Source organism: Vombatus ursinus, unplaced genomic scaffold, assembly GCF_900497805.2.
Source record: "Vombatus ursinus unplaced genomic scaffold, bare-nosed wombat genome assembly UNPS02014781.1, whole genome shotgun sequence".
Classification (NCBI taxonomy): Eukaryota; Metazoa; Chordata; class Mammalia; order Diprotodontia; family Vombatidae; genus Vombatus; species Vombatus ursinus.
The window spans coordinates 35587311-35599397 of NW_020954559.1; the positions used below are offsets into that span (position 1 = coordinate 35587311).

A 12087-nucleotide genomic window follows, 5' to 3' on the forward strand; every position below is an offset into this window, starting at 1 on the left:
CATCTGTGAATTTAGTATGAAAAACTACTGTTCCTGACATTAATAATATTAATCATCCTGATATTAATGTGTTTCCTGATAATTTGAATAGAAGAACCTGTTGTCCCTCAACACTAGAATGTTGTCAACCAGGAGATGAATCAGTTTGTTGGGGAGACAAACGTCAGACTAATTACCCCTCTCTGCATCAAAGTTGTGCAACCTTCTTTCCAGTGACAGTGATGGAGCTGTATAACCAGGCGGAGGGTGCTGAGAAATCACAAATTTTTATAAATTATTCATAATCATAATGTCTATTATATGTCCAACAAGAAAGGAGTTGACACTCTACTAAAAGAGCTCAGTCATATGATTATTGATATTCTGGCTATAAATAAAACCAGAAGATGTAAAGAAGTTATAGCTATATTTAAATATAATTACAGCAATATATTTAAATAATTTGTATAATACAAAAAATGGGAAGTGATTATCACAATTTTTAGAGAAGTTTAACTGATACAGAGTTGTTGCCATGACAAGAATACTGAAAGAGACCAGAAACCACTCTAGTCAGCAAACATTTAATCACTTTCACGAGTGAAAAGCCGTTAGAGCAAAGAGCAACACTGGTCTGGAATATAAGTCTATTTGTAAAACATTGCAGAAGAGGCTACCTTACGTAACAAGGAAAAAAATAGTCAATGAGAACATTTTTTACCTTTTAGAGATTTTGGGATTTGGTATAGGCTAAATTTGATTAACTTGAAGGAATTTGTAGATAATACTGCAAGGAGAAATGAACAAACTACTTTCATTTTTATAGTGATCTGTTTTCATTGGGAACAGTGGAGGAACCTTCATGTTTGGTTGAACTTTATCACTCTGGAAGCAGATATCCTATGTGAGGAAGTGGTAGTGGTCTTAAGAAGATGAAATCTTGAAGGGCAGCTGAACCTCAGCAGATACGTAGAGAAATCTTTTGGTGAGGTCTACTCTAAAGGCATTTTTATGGATCAGGTTTCAAGAATTCTCATAGAAGATTCTAAGAGAGTAGAAAGGATTGTTGACAGAAAAAAGTGACTAAAGCATAATCATCAACTGCAAACCCACATGCTTTATTTTTCATCTCTATAAAATCTTTATTTGAATATTATTATGCACGTATTGAAAATATTCATTATGAAAACACGAGAAAGGAATACAGACAGACTTTCATAAACTACTACAACAGAATACATCTTTACAGTCACAACTGAATGAAAGGTGGAGAAAGTAGAAGATCCTGTAGTACCTAATATTTGTTGAATTAAAAAAAATTGATATTCATTCTGATGCCTTTTCAAAATGAATCTTTCACACATATGGTAAGATTATAAAAGATGCAAACATGAAGATAACTTTGTTCAGTAGTTCTCTGAATTCAGCAGTCACCAGTGGTGTTAAAGATGTTGGCCTAGCCATCCACACTGGAAAAACAAAATGGATGAAGAACACTTATTGCCAAGACTTAGAAATGTAGCTGGGTGGTCAGATTGTTGATTTAGTCCATTTGTATATTCAACTTAGCTAATTGCTTCCATGAAGAATGAGCCAGACCCACAGTCAAATATAAGAAGGTAGAAACATATCTCTTGAGGCATTGCATGATGCTTTTCAGTGGTCCCAAATTGCTTATTGCCACAAAAGCTACTAATGGTCTCTTGATGATGCTATATAGCCATAGGACAGCATGATTTTTCTGGTTTAAAGTTCCAAGTAACAAGGGTGATTTTCATGTGAGAAATAGTATGGACTACGTAGACGATATGTATGACCTGAAAAGGAAGTGGATCGGTTATGTGTTGAGAATGAAAAATAGCATGTAGGCAGTTGGGTTCTATATTGATCCAAATTTTTTTCTGCTGCTTTATTTGTTGGAATGAGTGGTCAAGTGGCTTAAATTTTGTCTTTTCTTTCTGTTAAATGGAATTTACATGAAGGGATGCCCACACCAATGAAATCCTGAGCTCATCAAAATGCTCTAATTTTCTTACAGAAATTTCCAGTGTCATTTCCTTTTACAAATTATTATGTAATTTTGAAGAGAATGATAAAATGAGCTTCATTTAAAAAATCTTTAATAGCCACAAGAACTCAAAAGAACTGTTGAGCAATTGTGGTCACATCAAATTCTCACTTGTGGTCACATCAAATTCTCACCACGTTGAAAGTTAAAAACAAAGAGCTCCTAATAAGAGGAATACTTTCAACATAATCTGGTCACATGTACACAGTTAAAACTTTTTAAAAAAATTTTTAAATAAAATTTCTCTTTCAAGAAGAACACTGGACACTATTTGGATCCAGAGCACTTTGGTTCAAATTCTAACTGTTTTGAATTTCAACCCTTTCACTTGGTACCTATGACTTTCTTTAGGTCTCAGTTTCCTTATGTGTGTAAAACAAGTGGGTTGGACTGCATGGTGCAGGTTGCTTCTAGATTTATGATCCAGTTTTTTTTAAATATCAATTTGGTTACAAAGTAAGATAAAACAAATCTAACATGTTTTCTCTTCATTCTATTTGCACAGTTTAAAATAGGATCAATTTCAATTTGCTTAAAGCTTTTGTGTGATAGATGTACCAGTTTCATAGAAAAATAGACTTACTTTTCCTTATGTTTGTTCTTTCATTTTAGGACATGACGGATAATAGCAACCATCAACTGGTGGTGAGAGCAAAATTTAATTTCCAACAAACAAATGAAGATGAACTTTCTTTTACAAAAGGAGACATCATCCATGTCACGAGAGTAGAAGAAGGGGGCTGGTGGGAGGGCACTCACAATGGCAAAACAGGCTGGTTCCCTAGCAACTATGTACGAGAAATCAAATCAAATGGTAAGTGTTTGAGGTTTTCATGTTTGTAGAACTGTCATTTCCTTAAAGAGGAACAGAAGGAAAGTAAGATATAATTAATTTGATCTGCTACTAACAGACATTTTTCTGCTGTTTAAATAACTGATAAAGTGGCTTAATATTTCTGTTCTAGTCTTTTTTCTTCTTCTTCTTCTTTTTTTTTTTTTGGTGAGGCAATCGGGGTTAAGTGACTTGCCCAGGGTCATACAGCTAGTAAGTGTCAAGTGTCTGAGGCCGGATTTGAACTCAGGGTCTCCTGACTCCAAGGCCAGAGCTCTATCTCACTGTATCACCTAGCTGCCCCTGGTTTTCTTTTTTTTAAGTGGAATTTATTATACCTTATCAGTGCATAGGCTGCAGAACTAAAAAGCTACATATATGATATTATCATAATAGTAACAATTTAAAAATCTATATGTAGTATTTCAAACACTACATTTTTCAGGATGGAGAAATTCCTCATCTGCAATCTTTTTCTAATTCATCCGTAATAACATTCCCAGACTAATCTTTGAGTACAAATTTGATTGTTACACCCCTTACAACTCTCCAGTCACTCCTTATTGCCTTTATAATTTGACATGTTTATTAAATGTCCATTGGGGTTTGAACAATTTGCTGGGCTCAGGATGACATACCAAGTTTAGATAAAATATTGATACTTTCTTGGCCTTTTTATAGCTAATAGTCTAGTATTTTTTAACTTTTTTTTTTAATCATGGATGGGCCCCAAATTCTGACGAAATTTATGCACACCTTCACAGGATGTTGTTAAATGCATAAAATCCAATACACAGATTTAAAAGTAAACCAATTATATTGAAATACTGCTATCAAAATAGTAAAAAAACCAAACAAACCCGAAAAACTGCAAGAAACAATTGCATAGCCTCCAGTTTAAGAAAACCTTTTCTAGTAGGAGGATATGACACATTCACAATTAACTGTAATACAAAGTCATACCCAATATGTATGTGGTAAAGATGTAAGCTAAGTATTGGATCTCCTCTGAAAGGGTAAAGGTCATTACTGATTTGGGGTATCAGGGAAGGCTTACTAGAGAGAGGTGGCCTTTGAGTTAAACTTTTTTTTTCCTTTTCCTTTTTTCTTTTTTTAAAGACAATTGGGTTAAGTGACTTGCCCAGGGTCACACAGCTAGTAAGTGTCAAGTGTTTGGTCTGAGGCTGGATTTGAACTCAGGTCCTGCTGACTTCAGGGCCGGTGCTCTGTTTACTGTGCCACATAGCTGTCCCTTGAATTGAACTTTAAAAAATGGGTAGAAATGCAGCAGTTGAGGACAAGGATTTATTCCAAAGGGATGAGTAAAGGCAAAGGGGTAGAAAAGTGCTGTGTACCATGCAGGAGGAGATGACTAATAATCCAGTTTGGTTGAAGTAGGAAGAACATGTTGATGAATAGCATGAAATAAGATGCAAAAGTCAACACAAAATTTGAAGGAATATAAAATTCTGAAAGGAGGTAGAGAAGTCTTACAAGAGTCTAGCCCTACTTATCTTGCAGATGGGCATCTGGAACTCTCAAAGAAGATAGTATGCTTTTGCTCACAGTCACATGCCTAGTAAATGGCAAAGCTAGGATTTGAACCCTAGTCTTCTGATTTTAAGTCCACTGGTCATTCTACTGCATCATGCTAGGTATGATGGTGCTTGGTTGTAGAGGACTATAGCTTCTAGGGTAAGGAATTTTAACTTTTCGATAGGCAGTAGAGAATTATCGGTTTCAAGCAAAGGCAAGAAAAGGAGTATGAATGATGATTTAAAGAGGAAAAGAGAGGGTGTATATAGGAATACATTTTAGAGGTGCACAACTCCCTGTTCATTTGGATGGTAATGACAGTTTGTACTAGAGTAATGGCACTGATGACAGAGAGTTTAGAAGCAAAAACTGTGTTGCAGGTAGATTTCATAGACTTTAATACACTCCATGACTGATTAGACAAAAGAGATGGGGAAGAGAGAGAAGTCAAAGATGATAAATACTGTTTGGAAATTGACCGACTGGGTAGACGATAGTGAATAGTGAAATCAGAAGGAGGACAGAGTTTTACAGAAACTTATTAATGGACATATCAAGTTTGAGGTGCCAGTGGGACATGGTAAGTATGAGGTACAAGGTAGGAACTCTAAAGACATGGGTCTGGACCTCAGGAGAGGTGACGGCTGAAATAAAGTAATTTGTATTGAGGTGATTTTTTTAAGGCCATGGGCTTGATTGAGATCACTAAAGAGAGTGTAGAAAGACAGGATAGTTTGGGGAACACATACTTTTTAGTGTTTGAGAAGAAGAGATGGAAGAATTTGAGACGGAGATGTAAAGCACTCTTAAAAATACTCTTAGGTCATTTCTCATTATATTCTTTTGCATACCCTACCGTCAAGCCAAAATAGAATATTTTTTGTTTCCCAGACATGCCACTGCTTTTTTGTTTCCTTTGTCCCAGGCACTGGGTTAGTCTGGGGGTACCAGTACAAAGAATAAAACGTTGTTTACTGACAGTTTGTATTCTAATGAGAGAGAGAGAGAGAAATTGATAAATACAAAAATAATACAAAAAGTTCAATACAGGATATTTTGTATGGGAGGGCACTAATAGCTGGGGAGAACAGGGAAGGCTTCATATAAAAGATGGTGCTTGAGCTTTATTTTAAGGGAAGAGGAGGGACTCCATGAAATTGAAGTTAGGAGGGAGAGATTCCAGGCATGAGGGACAGCCAGTTAGTAAGGCACAGAAATTGGAGATGGAATATCATGTGTAAGGAACAGAGAGAAAGCCAGATTGGATGAATCACAGATTGCAGTAGGGGTAGTGATATGAGGCTTTAAAGATAGTTTGGGGTATGTTATGTATTGCTTTAGAAGTTCAGCAGTAGAATTTATATTTTATCCTAGATGTAATAGGAAGTCACTTGGGTTAGTTGAGGAATGTAGTTACATGGTCAGATCTGCATTTAAGGAAAATTATTTTTGCAGCAGTGTGTAACATACTCTGGAGTAGAGAGAGACTCGAAGTTGGGAGAGTCATTGGAAGGCTATTGCACTAATTTAGGTGAGAAGTGATGAGAATCTGAAACAGGAGTGGGGGAACCTTTTCATTTTGGAAGGCCACATTAATATTTAGCTATAATCAAAAAGGCTGCTTTCAAAAAACTTCCATTAGATACACTTGAAAATGTACATTATTTTGTAAAAATCTAACTACTATGTGCTTAATAATTTCAAAAAATGAAAACTTAATTCTAAAGTTAACTGACCTTTTAATGACTTTGTTGTGTCTGCTTTTTGTTGGAAAACATTTGAATATTTGGTTGCAGCATGGAGGTCCATAGTTTCAGTTGATCCTCTGGATGGGTATCAGTCATTTGTGACCTTAAGGGCATCTTAATTTGGGTTAGGTAGGAGAATGTAGATTCACAGTGATAAGTGGTTAAAAAGCAAAAAAGCATTTTTCAGGCATGTTGCTGAAGGTGTGGGTATTCTGCATTTTTCCATTATTTCAGTTGGATCTTTCTTAGTATCAAACAATGACTTTAAAATGTCATGTACTGAGAGCTCAATCAATTCCATCTGTAGTTCCTTAGGTGCCTTGGTGATGATTTCAACTAGGTGAGGCTGAAATGCTAATTTGAGTGTTATGTCATGATTCTCAAAGTCAGTGAACCTTTCATTGTATTCTCCAATTAATAGGTTTATAACAGCTGCGTATTCTTCAAATGATTCGCATATATCATCCTGCTCATTAAGGACCTTTGCTAATTGGGGAAAATGTTGATCTGAAATTTCCTTTTGAAGAAGTGTTTTGAAAAAAGATAGATTTTTTTGAAATGCTTGGATTTTTTGCCACATTATCATATATAGACTTAGTTTTACCTTGCACAGACATATTCAAGTTGTTTTGATTTGACATGATATCACACAGAAATGCAGTATTTCTGTAGAAATATTCTTTCAGTAATTCACATAGCAGATTCTGTTCTTCATAAAATTTAATTATCTGTTCTCACAGAGATAAAATTTTGGCTAACACCTCTCTCTGCATAGCCAACGCACTTTAGAATGATACTGCAAATCCACACTGAATACCTCATCGTTCAACTTTAGCATGCTTCAAAACTGACAATGCCATGTTGCATTTGCATGAATATAGTTAACAATACTTAGAACTTGTAAAGTTCACATAAAATGAAGTTCACTTAAAATAGCTTTAGCACAGAGATTTTGCTGATGCAAGATATAATGAAAAGAAATGAGAGCATCTGGATCTGTTAATACTTTTTGTATCTGTGCAGTAAATGCTTCATGGTTTCCTGTCACGGAATGTGCACTATCTGTACATACACTCACTAAATTTACTAAATTCAGTCCAACTTCACGACATTTATCTTGAAAGTTGTTGAAGATGCCTATTACCCGTGTTCTGTTCACAGTAGTGCCAAAGTGAGTAACTCTTTGTAGCAAAAAAACTCAAATCTTATGTTATGACCCAAATGAAGAATAAAACCTCTGCTGAGTCAGTAGTATCAGTTGATTCATCCAAAGCAATTGAATAATATATATTTTCCTTTTGAAGTATTGCATGAAGTTGTTCTGTTAAGTTGAAGGCTAATTCATGCTGCTGATCAGTGATGGTTCTCCTGAAAAAGGCACTTGTTTGTACTTTGAAACGTTTTCAGGGTCTAAGCATCCTGCAACTATGACAATGCATTCTTTCACAATTTCTGCATCACTGAATGGCTTCCATTTTTTCCCTGAGTATATAAGCTGCTTTATAAGTTGTTTCAGTGACATTATCTGCAGGTCTTACTGCTGCTTGAAAGAATTATCTTTGGGGCAGCTAGGTGGTGCAGTGGATAGAGCAGGTGAGGCTGAAATGCTAATTTGAGTGTGATGTCATGATTCTCAAAGTCAGTGAACCTTTCATTGTATTCTCCAATTAATAGGTCTGTAACAGCTCCTGGATTCAGGAGGACCTGAGTTCAAATCCAGCCTCAGACACGTAATACTCACTAGCTGTGTGACTCTGGGGAAGTCACTTAACCCCAATTGCCTCACAAAAAAAAAAAAAGAATTATCTTTGCTTTTGCTTTTCATCTTTTAATTTCTGCAATACAACCTTTCATGCCTCACCCTCTAATTTAAAATATATGTGGTCCTTATGAGTGTTATAATACTAGTGAGCATTGAATTTCTTTAATGTTGATGTTGCAGTATTTTAAAGCAAGCAAATCATCTTATCTTTAGCAGAAGCAAGATATTGCAATTTCCAATCCTCATTAAAAAATCTGTTTTCTTCCTTCAGCATTCTCTTGGTCATCTTTGACATGATGGGCTGTTAAGCAGACAGAATTAAAAAAATACTGTCGAGCTGTGCAATTACTCACAAATTCCACTTCAAACAGAAACACAGTGTACTGTCATCAAAAGCTGATAACAGACTGGCGTACTCGACCCCCATAAACTCTCGCCAACCAGCCTCATGGAGGAGTGGCACCAGTCAGTGGGAAAGTTGAAACTAAATAATGAGTGTAACAGCCATCAATTTAGCCCTTATGGCTTACTAATGTTCTAATTGTGCCAGTCAATCTGGGAGGATTATTTTGTTGAAACTTATTTTATTCTTTGGTATTTTAAAAATAAAATGAAAACATAAAAGATGAACAAAAATGTATTGCAAAAAATAAAAGAATTTATTCTGTAAAGTTTGAATTCAGTCAAAAGGTCACATTTAAGGACCTAGAAGGCCACATGTGTCCTTAAGGCTGCAGGTCCCCTACCCCTAGTCTAAGATATGGTGGTAGCTATGAAAGTAGAGAAAAGGGGTCAGATACAAAAGGCATTGTGGAGGTAGGGATGGCAAGATGTGGTAACTGATTGAAGATCTTGGGTGAGGGCAAGTTGGATGTCCAGGATATTGGGTAGATTACAAACCTGAGACATGGGAAGGATGGTGGTGCCTTTAACAGAAATAAAGAAGGATGGAAGAGGGGGATGGTTTAGAACAAGGATGTCTTGAAGCCAGTTTTAAGCAGCAAGTTAGTGGTCAGATTTTCAATGTGAGCATTTACACATCAGAAATGCCGATTGCTCCATATCAAGGCTTGATTTTTTGTTTTATTTATTGTTTAGGCTTAAGAAAGTGATAATAATGGAGATCAAACTTAAAAGTATATGGACATACATTTTTTCTTTCCTTCTCGAGAGCCTAGTTGTTAAATATTTACCAACATGCCTTTGCCTTACATTATTAATATTGTAGAGGTGCAATAGAAGGCTCAGGGAATGAAGTCATCATCAAGACTGTAAGCCTGGTGACTGCAGGCTGATAATAATAATAATACTAGTAGTAATATTAATAATGCTAAACAGTCATTTACATAAAGTTTTAAGGTTTGCAAAGTACTTTATATCCATGAGCTCATTTGAGTTTCACCTGTTTAGGGGGAAGAATGAGTTCAGTTTTAGACATGTTGAGTTTAAGATGGCTCTGGAACATCTAGTTGGAAATGTTACATGATACTTCATATTCTAGATATATTTATTATCTTTTCTACCAGATATTTACTATCTTTTGTGCTCCATGAGGGCAGATACTATGTCTTAGTCATCTTTTTAGCTCTGATGACACTTAACAGTGTTTTGCATATAGTGTTCACTTAATAGCTGTTTGTCAAATGACCTAGTAAATGTGAAGGCATTGTACATGAATGTAAGTTTCTTTCTTTATATCTGTATTCTTATAGATAGACATAGTTCAGTATTTTTTTTTTTAATGGCCATTAGTAATAGGGCTTGGAGTCAATTAAAATAATTACGTTGTAAGCCTTTGGCTTAATAGACCATTATTTAGTGTCATTGTCTTTGTTGAACCGTATGTACTTATTCTATTTCCTTTCTTGTTTTTGAAGAGCAGGCATTTTTGTAATTATATAACTATATGTACGTATATGTATCTATTAACAGCAGATCAATAGATAAATAGACAGATATTACTTCACATGAGACTGTGTTTGTTTTTCTGTGCCTTCCACTTAAGCCTGCTTTGGATTTTAAAGGGGTATAGTACTCTTTGCTGTCTTTCTCTTACCTTATTTTTACCTGAATTATGTGGAAGTGTTTCCTTATTGAGTTGTTTAATGGAATGGAATGAGATTCTTTTCTTTCTGACAACATGCAGATATAATTTTTAATTATAATAATACATGCCAAAGTATACAAATTAGAAAAACCTAATGGAAATATCAGTAGACTTCTCTTTTTAAAAATTATTTGGGGCCTTTTTTTACTTGACTATGATAGAGTAATTCTTGACAATATTTGTTGGTCATTGGGCGAAATTTGAGCTTATTGCAATAGTCTCAAATATCAGATATAGAGTGATGTAAAAGAAACATGCTAAGATTTTTAAGTAGAATTTTAAAGAAGGTGAGAGACATGGATGGAAAGGTACAGAAAGGCAGCTAACATGAGGAAGAATTTTCTAATAACAGAACCTTTCAAAAATGGGATTCATTTCAATTCAGCAGACATTTAGTAGGGACCTGCTTAGTGCAGAGTACTATGCTAGGTGCTAGGGAAGGTGCTGAGGTAAATAAAATGCATTTCTGCCTTTCACGGACGCTGTAATGGAATAAAGGGCACCTAGGTCGCACAGTGGATAGAGTGCCAGACCTGAAGTCAGGAAGACTCATCTTCATGAGTTCAAATCTGGCCTCAGACACTTATTAGCTGTGTAACCCTGTTTGCCTCAGTTCTTCATCTGTAAAATGAGCTGGAGAAGGAAATGGCAAACCCCTCCAGTATTTTTGCCAAGAAAACCCCAACTGGGGTCATGAAGAGTTAAACATGACTGGAAACAACTGAATAACAACAACATGGAATAAGTTGTGTCTCACATATTATTTGTTCTTCCTAGGCCTTAGACCAGACATCGGTGACTTAAAGCATATGTAAAGCATGGAGACCCCAAATGAGAGTGGGAAAAATGAATTAGTGTCCACTTTTTGATAAATTGTTGAGCGGATGTAGCTCTTTGTACCTAATGGACTATCTGAATTCTTTTCTGGGCCATTTATGTTACCAACCTGTGTGCATTCTTATAGGTGGCGATGTAGAGAGCTGTACTTGTCAAAGTTATATCCTTGCTGAGTGTTTATATATCCTTGTTGAGATTTTTTTATTCAGTAAAAGTTAATTTTTTTTTTTTACATCTACCTCATTGATTTGATCATTGCCCATTGTCTTTTTATGGACAACCTGCACCTTAACTGATGCTTATGTAGGTCTTCCTAGGTAGTGAACTTCCCATCTCTAAATGAACTTCCCATCATTAAATTCAGACAGAGGCAGGGGTAGCCATCCATTCAAGATGTGGTAGAAGGTATTCTTTCAATGAGTGATTGTCCTAAATGATCCTTTCGGGCTTTAATGCAATGATTTTTTTTTAATAATAATTTGATAGTGAGAAAGAGTTAAGGGAAATTAATTTAGTGCCCATTCTTTACTGTATTCACAATTTTCCCTCTTTTATAAGAGGCTTCTTTTTTAAAGGAGATATAGCATATGACAACTTACAAGAAGGCCTTGGGGACATCATTCTGGGAATGTATTATTTGAAAAGGAGCTAAGCTGGTTCTGTTAGTGAAGGAATAGCAGATGGACCTTTTGAAGGCTGTACTGGTACTCACAAAATGTTAAATGAATCAGAGGAATTCCCCCTCACCTCTACAGAGATAGAGACACAGACAGAAGCAGGCAGGTGGTTAAGAAGAGACCCTAGAACAATGCAAGGTTAATGCTGATAGGTCATCATTGGGAAGGAGAAGGATTGAAGTGAGTGAGGAAGGTGTTCACTTAGGGGCATGGCCAATGAGTTGAAGAAGCAAGCCACGTGGTAAGTTTATTTTTTAAGCCAATTATTCTTGCCAAGTCGTTGCTAAGTTGTTTCTATCTCCTGAAAGAGTAGAATTGTTGGCACTTTTTGATGTCTGGTTTAGAGTTTTTGCTGCTGGCCGTAATTACAGATCTGTTATAGCTTTGGAATACAGCTTTAGATTCCCAAGTATTAGGAGGAGTCTCAGAGGATAAAATAATTTCTCTTTAATACTTTGTGTAATGACTGGGAGAGACAGTATGACTTGCAGATAATGACTAGTGAAAGACAACTTTGTATAGGGAAAGCAAAAGACATGTT

The 12087-nt window shown here is 35.7% G+C and overlaps 1 protein-coding gene across 4 annotated transcripts in view; it reads left to right on the forward strand.

Moving 5' to 3' along the window:
• LOC114046191 (rho guanine nucleotide exchange factor 7) overlaps positions 1–12087 on the forward strand; it is a 317431-nt gene that overhangs the window by 133460 nt on the left and 171884 nt on the right. For all 4 annotated transcript variants that reach the window (XM_027866432.1, XM_027866431.1, XM_027866434.1 and 1 more), the window contains one exon: positions 2660–2861. In XM_027866432.1, the coding sequence (XP_027722233.1) occupies positions 2660–2861 (202 nt within the window). The remainder of the gene's footprint in view (positions 1–2659; positions 2862–12087) is intronic.